Source organism: Pristis pectinata, chromosome 26 (genome assembly GCF_009764475.1).
Source record: "Pristis pectinata isolate sPriPec2 chromosome 26, sPriPec2.1.pri, whole genome shotgun sequence".
Lineage (NCBI taxonomy): Eukaryota > Metazoa > Chordata > Chondrichthyes > Rhinopristiformes > Pristidae > Pristis > Pristis pectinata.
Window position 1 is genome coordinate 9,543,959 of NC_067430.1, and position 19,919 is coordinate 9,563,877.

The 19,919-nt window shown below is 43.3% G+C and overlaps 1 protein-coding gene across 2 annotated transcripts in view; it reads left to right on the plus strand.

Annotated features, from left to right (window-relative positions):
• The window catches only part of alpl (alkaline phosphatase, biomineralization associated), a 78,374-nt gene that overhangs the window by 30,218 nt on the left and 28,237 nt on the right, over positions 1-19,919 (plus strand). Inside the window, exons 3-8 of one of the 2 annotated variants that reach the window (XM_052039468.1) lie at positions 6,200-6,333; positions 10,302-10,364; positions 11,878-11,997; positions 14,645-14,760; positions 16,623-16,797; positions 19,176-19,351. In XM_052039468.1, the coding sequence (XP_051895428.1) occupies positions 6,276-6,333; positions 10,302-10,364; positions 11,878-11,997; positions 14,645-14,760; positions 16,623-16,797; positions 19,176-19,351 (708 nt within the window). In that variant the 5' untranslated portion in view covers positions 6,200-6,275. The remainder of the gene's footprint in view (positions 1-6,199; positions 6,334-10,301; positions 10,365-11,877; positions 11,998-14,644; positions 14,761-16,622; positions 16,798-19,175; positions 19,352-19,919) is intronic. The other variant, XM_052039469.1, reaches the window with a different exon arrangement.

Sequence of the window (19,919 nt, forward strand, 5' to 3'; positions counted from 1 at the left end):
CTAACCAAAGATTTCTATCACTAATTTTAAAATTACACAAGGCCATCTATGTGCAATTGCTTGAGAAAAAGTCTGTGATCTTTTTTTTCCCTCTGGGTTCAATGCTCATTAAGGTTGACTAAAGAAACACTTTGCAGTCAAATTACTTTTCACAAAAGCCTGTTATTTGGTCAGTCAAAAACAGATCCCCAGGCAAATTGTGACGATGGATTCAAATTCCAAATTACGCATGTTTAAAAGCTAGTCTCCGAGATACAAGAGAAATTGGGTTAATCTACAGTGTTATGGGTGATTGAATTTGAAATAAGTTGCCAAAACAGGGAATTGGACAACTTAAAGAATCAATTGGGTATGATTCTGGAAAGCAAGAGATTAAAGAGAGCAGGTTTGATCGGAAGTGAGTAGCGACAGTTTAGTCAAACACTCAGTTAAATGATCATAAATTTGAGTTCTAATCCACAGTGACCACTAATACTGCAGAATACTTCAGGGCCAGAGCTGGTGCTACAAGGATGCTGCATTGTTGGAGATGCCAAACTTTGAGTGAAGCCCTGTCTACCCTCTTGGCTGAAAGTTGTGCTCACTAGGTATTATTTCAAGGCAGTGTAAAGTAGTTCTCTCTGCTCTCTTACCTAATATTTATCACCTGAGGCACATCATTGAAGTAGATGATGAGATAAGATATCTTTATTAGTCACATGTACATTGAAACACAAAGTGAAATGCATCTTTTGAGTGTTCTGGGGACAGCCCTCAAGTGTCACCACGCTTCTGGCACCAGCATAGCATGCCCACAACTTCCTAACCTGTATGTCTTTGGAATGTGGGAGGAAACCGGAGCACCCGGAGGAAACCCACGCAGACACGGGGAGAACGTACAAACTCCTTACAGACAGCGGCTGGAATTGTCCACAATCGCATTACTCTTTGTAGGAACTTGCAGTGGATGAATTGATGCCCCATTTCTTACAGACCAAAAGTGACTGCATTTCAAAAGAACTTAACTGAATGGAACAGTACTTGGGAACACCCTGAGGTTGTGACCGTATAAACACAAGCTTTTCCTTTCTTCAATAAATTCCTCATACACAAGAGTAATAAGAGTTTGTGTGACTTTAGCTAATTCCTTTATATCATGTCTCAGTGATACTGTCATTATAAAATGAGGTATGCTCACAGCCAACTGCTTGGTTTATTCTCACTAAATATTTAATGAAATCCATTCAGCTGCTCAAAAAATTTTAAAATCACCAGTGCCAACACTTCAAAACAGAGTACAGGTGTCACTGCCCAATGTCCTTCGGGGCTTGATTTGATGAATAGCCCAGTTTATGCTGCGACTTTGCTGCTGAAATTTCCTCTTGTAACTCAGGCTGTCCAAATTGTGTGGTGGCTTGTGTCAAACTGGCCATCTTGAGGGAATTGCCTCCTCTAAACTCAATTAAACTTGCCAGGTCATTAAAAGAAATGAAAGATTGCTAGATTAGCAACTGTAATAATTCAGCAAATGGCAGAGTTATTTCACGGTGTAGTTCTGCCACTCAATCATTGCCATGGGAACGGCTGAATGTCACTCTGACCTCTCAGACCACCTGAACACGTGCTTCAGTCCTGTGGAGGAAAATGTAATGAACACTTTATTAATTTATGGGATTTGTTGGATTGATGTTATCAGGTAATGTTAACTGTGGCTTGAGCAGCAAACCCTTCCCATCACGTGAGAGGCAATCAACGCTTTCTGCTACAAAGAAACCATGCTGCTTTTGAAGGACTGGGAGAAGCAGTGGTGCAGATCTGAGCCCCACAGAGAAGGCTGAGCACCTTGTCTCCCCTCTCCCCACTCTTCCACACTGCCACTGGCCAGATGGTGCTAGGCAACCCTCGGTGTGTTCAGTTTCCATTGGTCCCTGCTGGAATTAGTATTGTTGGTGGTGTTGGCGGGGGTAAGAGTATAAAATGCTCCGGGATTCTTTACTGAACCAAAGGATGAGCTGCATTCTCATTGTTCAGATGTCCAGAGTTAACATCAGACCAATAGACTTCCACAGCGACATACAGCCAGTCTGATGAATAGACCGTGTACCAAGGGGAGTAAATGGTGCCAAATGTTCCACTTTTCAACAGGATAGAGCACAGACCACATGGATGCAATCAATTATCTCTTAAAAGGGGTGACATCACCATTCTTTTGGGGATATTTTAACCAAAATATCCAGTCAAAGTGATACGGTCAGCTGGAGAAGTTGATTATAAGATGGCGGGCAACATTACCTGGGATTCAGGTGGTTCCAGGGTGAATCCGTTGAATGAAGGCCATCTGTAACTGCAAAATGCCTCAATTCTTCATTACATAGCATATGTGCAACTTGTAACGTTAGCTGCCCAGGCCACCATGTTATTCAAATATGAAGAATAATTGTAATAAGTATTTTTAAATGGATGTTGTTGAAAAATTTGATGCTAATTAATCTTGGGCACTTGTCTTTAGTGCAATCAGCGCTGTCAGTTGAGAGCTCTGAGGACAGATAGGGTCAGAGTGGGCACTGCCAGCCCCCATGGTCCCAAGCTCCTTCCAGTGGTGTGGTGTGTCATTGCTGGAGGAATCAAGCAGTTGGGGTGCACCAGCCTGATTTATCCATATAGCGAAAGGGGTTCGCCTTCCCTGTCCCCTGAACTTGTTCCGCAGACTCTGAGGGGTGATGGTCAGGAGCAGGGGCTTTAAAATGACTGAAGTGATGAATGCTGGTATAAAGTGTTACTACTCTGGGAACTAATCACAAACCATGGAGAACCAGGCCATTTGTTTTGTCCCAACTTGCTTTGCCTTGCAGCCTACGAAATAATTTAGAGGGATAGGCAATATTGTACTGTAGGGAAACATCGTTCATTGGTGCAAAGACAGATTTTAGGAGTGATTTGACTGCAATATGATAATGACTAGACGATCTCCTGCAATATTATTGGTTGAGAGTTTGATATTGGCCAGAACACCATAAGTGAACTCCCCTGCTTTTCAAATTATCTTTATGGAAGCTACTATGTCTAACTGTTAGGGAACATCTCATTCCAGAGACTGCACTCTGAAACTCCCCTGGAGATTTGACCCAGATAATAAGTCAAGAGAGGATCAGGTATTTATCATGCTACCATCTGAGGTGCATATGACACCCATCATAGCAGCTCCTCCAGCACAAAGAGGTGGTATTCAAACAGCTTCTGAAAACATCTGTCTTTTGGAGCCATTTCCAATGGTTAATTTGTGAAGCAGATTTGCAAATAATGCACCATCTGCTCATGCATAGTTTATGCAAATTAGCAACACAGTGATTACATCAATGGATTTGCACCTTTCCGATTCATTCACACATTTCCCAACCAGGCAACCCTCCAGTTACTTTGACCCATATTTATTCCTTCATTTAAATGTCACTGTGGGAACTGTAGGAGTTTGTGACAAAAGCACCAATGACCAATTCTCATTGTTGGAATTCGAGCAATTCCAACTGAAAATAAACAGAGGCTGTTCGAACGTCATTTGGTTCAAGAGTTTATGATGCCCGGCGTGTAGTGAGAGTTGAAATTAAGTAGCGTTCACAGTGTTGTGGGAAGGGGTTGCAAGTCCAACTATTTGTTTCTCAGATTCTCAAAGTCAGATGTTGACACATCGAATCACGTGAAGTTATGGCCAAACCAGTGATTGCAATCTTATTCTTGGACCCCACAAACATCTTGTGTGGTAACTGCCACTCTGCGTGAGACCCTTGTGTCCTACCTACCCCTGAACTAATGGGAAAGCACAGGGTCTTTCTGTTGGGTGGATGAAAGGGTTTGAAGCTCAGCTCAGGGTTAGATAGGACACAAAGGCTTCACACAGGCTTGTAGTTACCACACGGAAGGTCTGTAGGGTCCAATAATAAGACTGCAAATCATTGGTTTGGCCGTAACTTCACATGACTTCACGTGTCAACGTCTGACTTTGAAAACTTGAGAAAGGGTGGCACCACACAAAGCATCCAATGTCATACAAACACTTGGACCCTCAAATCCACTGTGAGTGTGACTTTATTTCAAGTCTTCCTCCACCCCAGGCATCCTAAACTCTTGCCGAATGATTCTCACTATGCCCCAGGTTTCAGACCCACAGTAAACCAAATAAAGATACACCCTGGGACAAAAGTATCCTAAACTGTTGGGTTGAATGTTATTCCATCAACCTCTGCTCATGTTCAATGCATAATTCAGTCCAGCTAATGTGACGTGTTTCACAATGTTTCTGAGTGATTGTGTAAATCTGTCAGAATTGCCGGGTGATTTTTTTAACCAGCATGTGCCTATTTCCATAACCTAAAAAAATAACATTGATACCAGCCTACACTAACAGTTTCCAGTTGGATTTTCAATCAGCAATTGCTTAGACGTAATGGGAGGTATTAATTCAGCTGCAGTGAGTACTCCAGTGTGAGGAATATCAAATGACCGTGCATGTTTTTTTTCTGCAGTTTATTCAAACCGCATGAGAGTCTATGAGTGATTTCCCAGTATGGAGCTGGGGTGTGGAGAAAGTAGGATGTACTGAATTCTCCCTTTCTGCTGTGGGACTGCTGTTAGCCAGAGTATTAGTTCTTTATACTTCATTGGCTTACTGCTATGTCCAGAATGCTGTAATTCCCTAAAAAAAAATTACACAGCACAATGATACATTCACATGTTCTGTGAAATGGCTGTCTTCATTGTAAAGGTTCTGATAAGTGCTGTTTGTGGATTTAGGCAATCATCCATAATTTTACTTGACTGATTATTTATTTCTGAAGGATTGTGTCTTGTAAATTTGTTGCAATGAACAAAGTTGTTAAAACACTCTGCTTGGGCAGATCATTGATGTAAGATGCACTCCAGCAGATTGAAGGCTCAAACTAGGGCAACAATTTGATTCAGGACTGAAAGTAGAAGGTGCCAGCTAGCAGATGAGGCATAGGAACAATGTTATACAGATGCCTGAAATAAAAACAGGAAAAACACTCAGCAGGTCAGTCGGTGCGGAGAGAGAAATGGAATTAATGTTTCAGATTGATGGCCTTTCTCATCATTGCTCACCAAGTGAGATGCAGCCTGTCCCGCTGAGTATGTCCAACAATTTGTTTGTGGTTAAAGCTGATTGGTGAATGCAGTAAATTTATAAATTGGTTTATTACTGTCACATGTACTGAGGTATAGTGAGAAACTTTGTTTTCCATGCCATCCAGACAGATCATTTCATCTCATCAGTACATTGAGGTAGTACAAGGGAAAACAATAATGGAATGCAGAATAAAGTATTACAGTTACAGAGAAAGTGCAGGCAGACAATAGGGTGCAAAGCCACAATGAGTTAGATTGCGAGGTCAAGTCCATCCTTATCTTACTAGGGGATGGTTCAATAGTCTTAAAACAGTGGGATAGAAGCTGTCCTTGAGCCTGGTCGTATGTGCTTTCAGGCTTTTGTATCTTCTGCCGGATAGGAAAGGGGAGATGAGAGAAGCCCCACCAAGAAATTCAATCACATGATGTTGTTCTTTACAGTGCAATATAGCGAAAACCACTTTTTTTCCTAGTAGTGAAATGGAGCAATGACCATTTTCCAGTCATCTCCTATCACTCTAGAAATTCATCTAAGTACTTCTGGATGTGAGTCACCCTTACAGTCCTGCCACAATTCCTGTTTTGAGGTGGACACGATGATGTCATTCCCTGTTTGTATGATCGTTTTACCACTCGGTACCTCAGGTCTCTTTCATACCTTAAGCACCTCCCTGTGAAACTTGAGCTTCCTGCATTCCCTCCACCCTGCCAGTGAGCCCTGATACCAGAGCTCAGTCTCATGCCATTACACTGCAGCTCCCAATGATCGACATCTGTCCTGTTTCTTGCTAATGAGAAATGTCCACCCAGAGCTTTCATCAGGACTACCTGATATCTGGGCTAACTTTCATCTTCCCTCTTTCTGCCTATTCAGTTTGATCACTCCTCTAAAATCTGCTTCTACCACCTCACTTGAAAAAAATGATTATTTTAGCATTGAAGCTAATTATATATTCAAGGTAGCATTTCCTGCAGTACACAGGGGCAAGAATACGTATATCCAGGTGGATAGCTGATTGTGTGCAATGTGCCCTGACTGACATAAAACTCAATAATTATCGTTGGTATTCTTTTCTTTAAGGAACACTTGAGGGCTTTGGTGCAAACGTCTCCGAGAGTTGGATCGCTTGAAGCAGAGTTAATTTTCTGGAAATACAATGAAGGTTCTATTGCTGTTGATTGCTGGTCTGAATCTCATCTGTGCATTCATCCCAGGTACAAACGTCTCATCAAAATTGGTTTCTGAAACCTGTCGATCGCTGGCAATCTCTTCTAATCTTTCCTAGCTATGTTGTAAGTGCAATGCTTTTTTTAGATTGTTCGTTAATGAACTACACTTTGTTGGTTCTGCCTGGTCCAGAATCAAACACAAGAAGAGCCAATCCTTTCTCTGTCCTCTGCCCCATTGCTGTTCTTACCAGCTCTTTCAAGACACTAAGACCAGTCTCCTTTCTGGAAGAGGATCCCAATGCATTGCCAAATCACAGCAGACTGTGACAAATTGCTGGAATGTTTTTAACAACAGGAACAAGACAAAGAAGAGACACTTGGTGGTTATGATCTCTCTGATGGTATCACTAAATGCTTCAACTGCAAATTCTTTTCCTGCTGTTGACTTTGAAATAAAATTGGCATCTATGGCGTGAATTGTCAATTTCCATGCCATTAACCCAAAGAAAGTGATTGAATCCTGATCAGTAGAACGTAATTTTAGTTTCATCAGATGAGTGGCTGGGGTGTAGTGTTGTGAGGTGGTAGGGGTAGGAGACATGCATTGGACATCGGGGTCTCCATTCGGGGCAGCATTAGTGTTTGGGGTGAGTCAGGGATCAGGAAATTCAGGGGATGAGCAGGGGTGGGTTGTTAGGGCATGGATCTTGGGGAGTCAATTGTTCGATCGGGGAGCGGATTAGTTCTTTGAGGTGGTGTTGGGATAGTCTGAAGGGTGAATGGTATGTAGGGGATTTATCTTACACAGGTCCCATTCCAGTGCTGAGCTACTAAACTATGGGTGTCCAGGAGTGACTACCAATGGTTGCCCTATAGCAACTTGAAACTACGCATGGGAACAAAGCTATTCTATGTACAACGAATGTAGAAATCATGGAGTGGGAGGTTTGTGGAAGGGAGGGAGGGGTTTTTTGAGGAGAGTGGGTGAGAGGCCACACCGGTGCCCAGATGAAACTCCAGAATGACATGAAATGACCTGGAAATAGCCATTAAAATTTTCCACTTTGTGGGGAAAAATGCATTTTCCATCAAAAAAAATCCTGGGCCTTGTGACTGAACAGGCAAAAGGATGAAAAAGCTTTTAAATATTACAAAGCATTGACTTATATTAGTATTTTGTTTGGCAATTGTGCTTATATATGTGTGTGTGTGTGTGTGTGTGTGTGTGCATGTGCGTGTATATGTGTGTGTGTGTGTGTGTGTGTGTGTGTCTGTGTATGTGTGTGTACCTTACATCTATGTGACTATTTAGTGTTTTGGCCTACAGATTGCCCCATGTTATTGTTATGGCATTAAAACTCACTGAATGTGAGAAGACAAGTATCCTAGTGGGCACCAAGTCTTCCAGAAATGTGAACGAAATTGCTCTGCTCCAGACTAACCCAATTTCAACTGCAGCACCATATCTTTTCCAAATCATGTAATTGAATTTCTAGTCCCCAAGTGTTGTAATTTTTCATATTTTCCCATAATATAGGAGACTATTCAGCCCATTGATCCTATGATGGTTCTTAGAGCAATCCCATCAATCCCATTCTCCCATTTATTTCCCTGTAACCCACTCTCTATCACACACCCATCAACTCCACCCTGATCCTGGTGGCTCCCAATCACTCTCAGGTTAATACATGCTGACCCAAGGCAATGTTTTAACCTTCTGCCAGTTGTTTTTGTGGCTTGGTTCAAAGCACCCCTTATGATGTTTGATTGACATCATGTGGACCTTTGTTGCAGGGGCCCATGATGTTCCAGAGAAGCTCCAGTTTGATTTGGACAGGTTGAATGAGTGGGCAGACACAAGACAGATACAGTACAATGGGGATAAATGTTGAGGTTATCCTACTTTGGTGGTGACAACAGGAAGGCAGGTTACTATTTGAATGGTGATAGATTCGGAAGAGGGGAGGTGCAATGACACATGAGTGTTCTTGTGCACCAATTGCTAAAGGCAAGCATGCAGGTGCAGCAGGCAATTAAGAAGGTCATTAAAGTGAAAGGGTTCAAATGTAGGAGCAGGAATATTATGTTGCAATTCTACAGGGAATTCGTGAGACTGCATCTGGGACATTGGTCTCCTTATCGGAAGATGGACTTCTTATTATAGAGGGAATTCAATGAAGATTTACCAGACTGATCCCTGGGATGGCAGGACTCACATATGGAGAGAGATTGGGTCAGTTAGGTTGATGTTCACTGGAGTTCAGAAGAATGAGAGGGGATCTCATAGAAACCAACAGTGCTAAGGACTGAGCATATTGCATGCAGGGAGGATGTTCCCGAGTCCAGTACCAAGGGCCACAGTCTAAGGGTAAGGAGTAAGTCATTTAGAACTGAGATGAGGGGAAATTTCTTTTCCCAGAGAGTAGTGAATCTGCCTCACACCCCCCTCTTACCTCTTTATGCTGGTTACTTCCCCTCTACACTCACAGTCCTGATGCAGGGTCTCGGCCCGAAGCGTCAACCATCCCTCTGCCTCCACAGATGCTGCCTGACCTGCTGAGTTCCTCCAGCATTTTGTTTAATGCTCCAGATGCCAGCATCTACCATCTCTTGTGTCTTCATTCAAGGAAGTGGTAGACATGCTGAACCATTTTCCAGGTCTATGTAGATGTACATTTGTCATGTATCTGAGTTTTTTTTTGTCATTCTTGAATTGGTTCTCATGGCTGCAGTATAGTTTTCTTCCCAATGCACTTCACTTATTTTCTTCCTGGTATGGATTTACTAACCATTGTTCCTTTCTTTTTCCAGTCGATTTGTATGTAACTATCCCACAGACTTGCATCTAATGCCGGTGATGTTCCTGAAGGACAAGTGGTTGGCACTGATAACATCTTCCACTTTGAATTTAATTAAAATGTCAAATGTTCGTTCAGTGTAATCTCTAATCATCTGTCCATTCCCATGTGCATTCATCTTGTGTTTTTGTGTTTCATTTGTTTTGTTTCATTTGTTCATCATTGCCTTTGCAGCTCGTGGTCTCCGCCCCCATAGGTTTCATCGTCTGGTCAGAGGGTGGGTAGTCTAGCCCTGGAGGAAGATTGTCCACCACCACCACCCAAACCCACCATCCCCCTGAACCTGCCTATTACCCTGTCATCACTCTTGTGTGCTTGGAGCAGGGCAGGCACCATTCACATGGAAACCCTGATGCCAAGTTCCCTCTTTCTCTCTGTCTTCCTGCAGGCAAGTTAGAGAGAATTCCTCACAGTGAAACTCTTTTCCCATCAAGAATTCTATGGCTTGCCTTCACTGCCCACAACTGGGAATAACAGGCAGGCTTGAGACTTGGACTCTTAATTGGAGTTAAGTGTTCAGGCTAATGATGTTTAAAATAAAGGACTGATTCTACTTATTAAGTATAGAAGACCCGAACACTCAGTGATGTCTTTCAGTCCTTCTGATACCAATAAAAAAATTATCGGTAAAGTATTGAATGCGTTCCCCGAGAGTTGGCCCTGGTCAATGGTGTGAACAGAGAGACAGCAGCTGGCGTTACACAGCAGGGTTTATTTTCAATCTCCGCTCTGGATGATAACCTGGCAGATATGGCGGTCACACACCCTCGTTAAATCTCCCTGAATTTCATTGAGTTGGAACTGGAGTGAGAGCTGTGTCAGTTCTATGATGGCTGCTGTGCCAGATATACCAGGCCAGCACGCAGGAGGTGGTGTTGGAGTTATTTCTGTCTCCCTGTGAGCCCTAGTGGTGTGACAGCTTGATATAATACCTCCCTCCTCCAACCCCTACACTACCAACTCCCCACTTACTTTTCAATTCAGGCTTGAATTTCCTTTTACTTCAAGTAATCTTGATTCCCTACCTGATGGTCATTAACTAAATTACAACTTCCAAATCTGGGTGCATTTCACTAACCTCTGTAGTTTTGGTTTTTGTAGAAAAGTGATCCCTTTCAATGAAATTTCATATTCCCATCTCTTTGACCTCAATAGGCAATATACCCGCCGGACTCAAGAAAAAGCGAATCTATCATCAGATGCGCCTCCCACCACCAGGTTAGGCGGAGCTCAGAGGCCTGTCTTATCACATTTAACATTCCATTTGTGGTGTCATTTGTCTGAACGTGTTGGGAGTGGGTCTGTGTGTTTTCCTGAGCATGGACAGATTGATGCATCGCTGTTGAGCTCCTCAAACTGTCGCAATGGATTTTCAGCTTGTAGAAGGAACATTTTCTGACTTTCTTTTCTGACTTGACCCTCAACAAAAATTAACTGCTTCCTATACTTGGAATAATCACTAGCTTCTTGTAAATCTGAAGCATATTCTCTCCTCCAGTAGCATATTATTACCATGTGTAATAATTGCACGGCATGCAGTAACTGTAGCGTGGATCCAACTGGTGGGAATGGAAACAGGATTGAAAATATGCAATTCAACAGCTGAGGAAGGGTGTTCTATTTGCTAAATGCTTGCATGTCAATTCCTGTCTGTATACCTTGAATGACCTTAGTTCTACATACAGCATATGGACAATCCATTTCCAGAGCTAAATGGAGGTTACTCGATTCGTTTCCTGTCGAAATGTCTACAGGCAAGAAATGTCGGAAGAAAACGGCTGTGTTTCTTTCTCTCCACTGCTAATGCATTTACCCTCCTGCTTACTTTCTCCTTTGCACAGATAGAAAGTGGTAAATATGGTTCGTATTACTTCTGACAATGGTTAATGCAAAGCCTGGATGGATGAAGTCTGTTTAAAGAGTGGAGAGAGGAATTCCCCCAAGTTACTCACCCTTGTGTCCAGAGTTGCCCGACATTGGCCAGGATGGACATCAAGTTATTTTGCTATGAATTCATATTCCTTGTTCCTTTCGGCTAGGGATCTAAGCTGTTGGCACTGAGGCAACGCTCATTGCAGAGTTGCCCAGTCCCATACTTGATGTCATGTCCCAATGAAATCAGTGACTACTAGTAGTACAGTAGTTCACCAGCTATAGTAGTTCACCAGTTTTATTCTAGGTTGCCAGTAAAATAAAAAAATATATAAATTCCATTTCATTTTGTTGTTTATATTTTACGATATTGAAGGGGCTCATTGAATCTATGCCTGCTCTCAGAGCAATATTCTTCCTGTAATCTATTCTCTAATCCTGCCCATTAACACTCCCTGGTTCTCCCACTAACCACCTGTAATAGGGCTCATCTATAGCAGTTAACTTTGGATGTGAGAGGAAACTAGAGCACCCGGGGAAACCCAGGTGGCCACAGGGAGAACGAGTAAGCTCCACATAGCACTGGATGTTAGAATTGAACCCAGGTCGCTGGAGCTATGAGATGGCTGCACTCCCTGCAGTGCTACTGGGACTAAAGTTACCAAGAAAAGTCCCATCAAAAACCATTACCAGAAAAACCCACTCTTTGGCTTGACCTGGAGCAAAGAGCAGTTTAAGTACAGACCCCAACTCTGGTGAAATAGCTTGTATCTGAAATGTTGGTGAACTCTGTTAAGATGCATCATTATGCGAATCTGTAAAGTTCTTGAATCTAATTATCTTGCATTGCCTGTTACAGAGCATGAAATGAGCCCAGCATTTTGGAGGAACCAAGCCCAGGAAACATTGAAACGGGCTCTCAACTTACAAAAGCTCAACACCGGCGTTGCAAAAAATATAATTCTTTTCCTAGGGGATGGTATGTTTCAGATATTGGAGGATGAATAAGTTCCTTGTTGACGTTAGCTGTGAACAGACTTCCCCTTTGCCGACTTTGGCAGCCATAAATGTCAATGAGATGTTGGGGGCTTAGGGCAGTGGAATTCAAGGCTTTTAAGCGATTGGTTGGTGCCATCAATTCTCCACACACTGAAGTGCCCAAGTAGTGAGTTTAACAGAATGGAATTTCCTTTCTTAGGAAACTTGGAGAAAGTTGTAGGGAAGTCTTCATCAACTCCACTTATGCACTATCTGCAGCTAAATGGGTTTAATTTTGGTTTTATTTGTTTAATAACTATTCCTTCTAATTGTCCTTGAACTTAGTGGCCCTATGAGGCCATTTCAGAGGGCAATTAGTTGGTCTTGGTAAAAATGGTAGATTTGCTTCCCTATATTTCTTAGCAGTCTCATGGTATTTAGTCTCCATTACCAATGCCAGCTTTTTGTTCCAGGTTTATCTAATTTCCATATTTCCTTACAGCAAAGAAGGAGGCATTCATTCCACTAAGCCTACGCTAGCTCACAGGGCAAATCCATTCCCCAGTAATTTTCCTGTAATCTACTCTCCCCCAATTGCTACCAACTCCACCCAGATTCTACCACTCACCTACACACTGGGGACAATTTATAGTGGTTAGTTTGTAGCATTATGAAATCATACAGCATGGAAACAGGCCCCTTGACTCACTGAATCCACATTGAACATCAAGCACCCAAATACATTAAATCTACATGAATCCCATTTTATTCCCTCAACACTCCCATCCACCGCCCTCAGTCTCTATCAGTCAGTAAGAGCAATTTACAGTGGCCACTTACCCACCAACCTACATGCCTTTGGGATGTGGGAGGAAACCAGAGCACCCGGGGGAAACCCATGCAGTCACAGGGAGAACATGCAAACTCCACACAGACAGCACCGGAGTCAGGACTGAACCTGGGTCACTGGAACTGTAGGCAGCAGCTCCATACTTAGCTGTACCCCTGTGCCACCCAGTTAATTAACTGAATTTACATTCCCAATCTGTCATGTGGGATTTGAACTGGTTTCTCTGGATCAATAATCTAGTCATCTGACTACTAGTCCAGCAATTTAACCCATATGCTGCTGTGCTTGAGCATAGATTGACATGAGAAAAGACCCAAGAAAATCATATATTGTTAAAAAAGAAACAACTAAAAGTGATGCAATTCATTTGGTATGGAAGTGTAGTGGTTAAATTCTTTGACTAATGCCCAGAGGCCTGGGATAATGATCTGGAAACATGAGTTTTACTCCAACCACAGGAAATTTAAATTCAATGAATTCACTAAATCTAGAATGAAAATGTAACGTTGGGAATGCAGGTCATGAAACTACCAGATTGGCATAAAAATCAATCTGGTTCACCAATTACCTGCAGTGAGGGAAATGGGCCATCCTCACTTACACTGGACTGTGTGTGAGCCCAGGCCCAACAAGGTGGTTGACCCTTAGCTGTCTTCTAAACTGATCCACCAGGCCATTTGCTCCAGTTTTACTGTATTGGGAATAAAAACCCATCTTGCCAGGAATGCCCGCAATTGATCAGTGCTGCTCCTGCCTTTTATTATAAGATGTGTTCCATAAAATAGCCTGTGATAACTGGACTGATTTATTCTCTCGGACTGCATTGTAGAGTTTTGCACTCATCAATGGCTGAGCAGTTAATCTGCAAGATGAAGTATGACTTAGTGGCTGCCTTGAAAACATCATGAAGGGGGTTGAAAGGTTAGATATTTCCATGTGCTGGGTGAGTTCAGAACCAGGAGATAATACATAAGATGATCATTAACAAATCCAATGAGGGAGTCAGGAGAAACTTGAGGGAAGGAGATTGATTAGATGTAGAGTTATCTCCTACATTGACGTGAGGAAGATGAACTTAATCAACCCCATCTGGGAGAAAGAAGTAGCTGCTGATTTGCGAAGGTGGGATAACGTCAGGTATTCAGTTCTGTTTGGAGCACAAATGAGTCAATTGGGTCAAATGGCCTGCTTGTATCCTTTACGTTCCATTGTGTGAGTTATTTTCTCTTCAGTTTATCCCACACTTTTGCATTCAATTTACACTTGCAGCAACAAAAATAAATGAAGCTGGAGAATTTGAGAATGCAATGGACTGTGCTGACTGTGATCACATTGGGATGCTTATTGGAATGTGACTGGGGTCACTGTCCAGTATATTTTATCTTAACATTTCATTGATATATTTCCAGATTTGTCCTTCCAATGATTGAAGCATGACTTATGACAGGCTCTTCCAAAACATCCCAAGGTGCCTGTTACGAACTGACCTCCATTGAGGACTTCTTTGTGATCTTGGTGGTGTCATTGATAATTTTCCATGGATGACTTTAAGAATGAGCAAGGTTAGGTCATCAGTGCCCCTTCTGTACACCAAGGAAAATGAACACACGCTGTCAGCCCACTCCAGCTGCTCAGCTCATTGGAGACCTGTTGGACTCCTGTCCTATTGCCAAGGGCAAAACTAAATACGACTAAAATTAAGACGTGCATAGATTTAGAGACCAGAAAGTAAGCTGGGAAAGCACAGAGATAAGTCTGCTGATGTTCTCATTGCTAAGACATCTTTGTTCTTTTTCAGGGATGGGAATCCCCACGGTGACCGCTGCTCGAATTCTGAAAGGCCAATTGGAAAACAAGAATGGAGAGGAAGGTTTCTTGGAAATGGACAAGTTCCCACATGTAGCTCTTTCAAAGGTGGTTCATCATCTACTGCAAGTTGTGTTAATCTTCCGTCTAGTTAGCGCTTGGAAAGTTGAATTTTGCTCTTATTTCAACAGGGTAGTGCTTATGGCAAATTAAGTTCACTCAAAAAAGTGGCTAAATTGGGTCATCCTTGATTTAAGAAATGATTGTTATGGATCTTTCCATTTAGAAGCAATAGAATGTGGTGTGGCTGGGTGCTTGCTGAATTTGCAGCTGCCACGTTACTCATGTGCTGGACTGGCACAGGAGTCACTCTCCACTGCAGTCACATGAGGAGCCAGAAAGGGGGCGGGAGGAGGGGGAGGAGTGCAGGGAGAAAAAGGAAGTGGGCAAAGAGGACAATAGCAAGGCCGTCTCCTTCTGGAGACCACCCCACTTGGGGCCCCCGTGCCATGTGTGTTCCAAGTCTTGCTGAACAATGGGATCATGGGGGTCCTCGAGGTGCAGAGTGCAGAGACCTGGGGATCTGAGTCCATGCTCCCTGTGGTGAAAAGATCAGCAAATAAAAACCAACGTGGAGGAGTCGGTGTTTGGAACAACTCTTCACTCACTTACTGTTCCCAACTCCCGGTGTCGTGTGGTTTGTTCTTAGTTTCTCTATGGGCAGTTCACCCGTCTTTTCTCTCATAAAGTAATGAGCGTATCACACATCGATGATGTCACATACCAGAACAACAATGGGGAGATGGCACCTATGCCAGGGTGAACCAAACCCAGTCCAATTTCCCAGTGGGAGGGACTTCAACAGGAAATGGGCAGAAACATTTTTCACAAGCCCAACGTAATTTTTACACACAATTTAAGGACAAATAACAGTCTAATTTCTAAGTATAACTCTTCAAGGCCACTGATCACATCAGAATTTTACCTCCTGCATCTGTCGGAAGACTCCAGCTTGTAAATCCAGTTGCATAAAGATTTTCTTTTTAGTATTTTGCAATGAATTTGACAAGTTGACTGGGCACTTCCTGGCTTCTACTATCCTTGTGACACTGGGTGTGACAGGGCCTGTCCAATGGCTCCTCCAGTACTGTGGGTAACCTGGACCATAGCTCCCTGGTAGTGTCTGTTGTTGGACACTCCCAGGTCAACATGGTCTCACTGGCACAGGCCAGCTTTGGATGGTTGGCAGGTAAGCACATGACTTACCTGCCTTCTTGACCCGGATGATCTGCACTGAACTAACACCCCCTTCTACAATACTTACTTACATCATCACCCTTGCATGATGAACTGCCAGTCTTAATTTTTCCTCTCTCCCCCGCCCTAGAGCTGTCTTGTACCCCACCCACCTTCCAGCCACTGATGTCGGTGTCCAACCTCCCCAGCCCTTCCATCCCTGTCGATGTCATCCCCCCATCCCATCCTATTCACATTCTACACCCAATCTTCCTCCCCTGCTGAATTCTGAACTCCAGTGCCCCTTCCCCAGCCTCAACCCTTTCCATGGAGAATCACTGACTAACGGGGTCACTTACTGCTCCTCTAGTTGAGCTCACCTTGATAGGGTTCACCAGAATTTCGAGGCACAAATGTCATAATTAATCATTGAAGAAATGTGCTTTTCCCTTTCATTGTGGAATAGATTTTTATTATCTTTAAAGTGGCAATGGCTGAAGATAAATGCAGCTAAAGACAATAACATTATCTTCTCCCAGTAAAACTGGCTGTCAGTGAGTTGATTATGTAACTGTAGCTGACTTATGAGACTGGCTATTTTAATTGTATGTTATTACAAATTTGTTGTATGACCTTATTTGATTGTGTTTGTTGACTTGTGAGATGTATGGTTATTCAGGAAAGATACGGCTCAGTTTGACCTTGATGTGGCTTCTCTCTTTCTCGTTCACCAGACCTATAACACCAACGCCCAGGTACCTGACAGCGCTGGCACAGCAACAGCCTACCTGTGTGGCGTTAAGGCAAATGAAGGCACCGTGGGCGTGAGTGCAGCCTCAGTACGTAGACAATGCAACACCACCTTCGGCAATGAAGTGACATCCATTCTGAGATGGGCAGAAGATGCTGGTTAGTGCTGCGTACATGGCCTCAGTCCAAACGTACTGTCCTTCTTTTCATTGCTTTCAGCATCATTTAGTGGGAGGGATCTTAGTCTAACTTGCCACAATGCAATAGAAGGCCATTCAGCCTAGCAGGACATTCCCATCAATTCCATTCCCTTTCTCCTTATTCCCCTGTATCCCTGCAGCTCATTCTCTCTAACTTGCTCATTAAGTTTGGTTAATTTTTGCTGCTTGCCTACATAGGGACTAATTTGAAGTAGCTGTTTAACGCACCAGCATGTTTTTGGGATGTGGGAAAACCCATGAGGTCACGGGAAGAATATGCAAACTCCACACCTATAGCACTCAAGTTCAGGATCAAACTTGGGTCTCTGGAGCAGTGAGGCAACTTCACTAATTGCTGGTTCATCTTGCTACCCTACATGAGGAGACAGTGAGGAGACATTCAAGGAGCAGTTTTACAACGGCGAGGAGTGACGGTCGCTTTGTTTTACCTCATAACACATAATAACTTCTGTGTTGGAGCAACTTACCTTTCTGATATAAAACCTGAATATATTGATGATGCTCAGCAGGTCAGATGACATCAGTGGAGAGAGAAACAGCGTTAGTGTTTCGGGTCAATGATCCTTCATCAGAACAGGGAAGGGTTAGAAATCAAAGTTGTGCAAAAGTAGGAGGAGTGGAGAGAATAAAACAATAGGTAGAAAGTCAGTGCTGGCTGGTGAAGGATTGTTAAGCGCAGCTGAGCTGTCTGATGGAGATGTAAATAGGATCTGAGAGCTGAAAGGGGTGCAGAGAATCTTCTAACTTTTCACCTTTTAGAAAGTATCCTGTTCTCTTATTTGTTTCCTTAGTACACTTAGTGTACCAATATCTCCAGGCAACTTAATGCTTACAATTTTATCTGTCTCTATGTTATCGATAGAATTGGCTTTTAATCCCATCATTTTAGTTGTTTGTAAATGTTGTGAATAGTTCCAGCCCCATCCTTATGGATCACCACGAGCAACATCCCCCCAGTTAGAGTGTGGTCTTTTCCCCCTACTATTCGTCCCCTGCCGCTCAGCCAATCATCTAACCAGGTCAAAGAATTGTCTTCAGTTCTAGGAGTTTCAGCTGCAGCTCACAGGGTCTTGTTTGTGACCCTCAAAGGCTTTCCGGAAGAATATGTAGATAACATGCAGAGAAATTCCATAGAGAATCTTTACATTGTCTCACTCAAAAGTAAAGGATGCCTCTGAGTGTTTATAACTAAAATAAATTCAATTTCAACTCATTGTTCTATAGTTGAAATTAACATTTAAAAGATATCCTCACATTTTGTCAAGACTTGGGAATGGACAATGTTATGTGCTCGATGTGTAATGACTGATGAAGGGTGGCTTCCACCTCCCCTCTTCTTCTCTTGCTTTCCTTTACTGCAAGCAGAGATGGTGTTGCCTCAGAGGTGGAAGAACCAAGGGTGGAGGCTAGAGTTACGCAGGGGAATTTTTAAACTCGGACCTCACTTTTGTAGAACAATTACTGGCAGGAGCAGGACAAGATGATTGCATCTCGACTCTCTCAATAGTCACTCCCTCCATCATACACCATAGCTACAGTCTGTACCAACAAGATGTTTACTAATCCTCTAGCAGCCCTCCAGGGTGTCTTTATCTGAATTGAGGCAAGAGTTTCCTCATTGTTCTTAGGCAAGGGTGGCAGGCACATAGGAACATTGCCAACTGCAGGTTCCCAAGTTGCCAGGCTAAATTGAAAATATATTGCAGTTCCTTCAGTGTTGCTGGGTCTGAATCCTACCCAACAGCACTGTGGGGGCACCTTCAGCAGAAGCTGATTAAGATTGTACTTACCACCAGCTTCTCAAGGGCAACAAGGGATTGGCAATAAATGCTGATCTTGCCTGTGATGTGCAGATTGCAGAAAATAAGTAAATGAAATAGAATCCACTCCTCATTGAAACGTGCTGATATGGTTGCTTACTTCATTGCTGTTTGTAGGAGTCTGGAATGCAAACTTGGTTTGCCATATACCCTACCTTGCCACTTTGGTCACAATTCACAGGTATTATGTTGCCCTTAGTATGCTTCAGATTGACTCTCAGACTATCAAAGGCAGTGGGCATGAATTCTTCTGTCATCTCGGACAAACATTTATCAACGAGCCCACTAGAACAGGGAACAAAAAGCTTGTTTAATGTTATATGTCGTGAAAGGGGAAAGAGCAGAGAAACAAAATCCAGCATTTACCATTAACAGCTTAGAGTCAAGGTCACTAATGGGAGAGCAATTAAAATTGGTGACAGATGAGGGCAGAACTAAAGGAATGCCAAGACCTTTGACAAGTCGCCTCAGCTCATCGCTTTACTCTCTGTTCCAGGTAAATCCACGGGCATCGTTACGACAACACGGGTGCAGCATGCCACGCCCAGTGCTGCCTACGCACATTCTGTGAATAGGGACTGGTACTCAGATTCTGACATGCCTGTGGAAGCACTAGAGCAGGGCTGCAAGGACATCGCGCAACAGCTCATTTACAACATTCCTGGTATCGAGGTAAGTGAGTGCTGTTAAACAGGGCAGTGGGATGGGTCTTCAAGTTCAAGCGCCACCAAGCTGCAGGAAGAAATATGCAAGGCAACTTAATCCGCAACAGGTGATAGAGATGTGGACAATGCAGACACGTCAAGGTTGCCATCATCTTCCCTTAAGGCCATATGAAGTCTGTCCACACTTTGTCCCCACTACAGCCCATACCCTGATCTCTCCTCATTACAGCTCATACCACACTCTCCCCATTACAGCCCGTACCCTGATCTCTCCTCATTAGCCCATACCGCACCCTCCCCATTACAGCCTGTACCCCAATCTCTCCTCATTACAGCCCACATTACAGAGATAAGATATCTTTATTAGTCACATGTACATCGAAACACACAGTGAAATGCATCCTTTGCGTTGAGTGTTCTGGGGGCAGCCCACAAGTGTCGCCATGCTTCCGGCACCAACATAGCATGCCCACAACTTCCTAACCCGTACGTCTTTGGAATGTGAGAGGAAACCGGAGCACCCGGAGGAAACCCACGCAGACACGGGGAGAACGTACAAACTCCTTACAGACAGT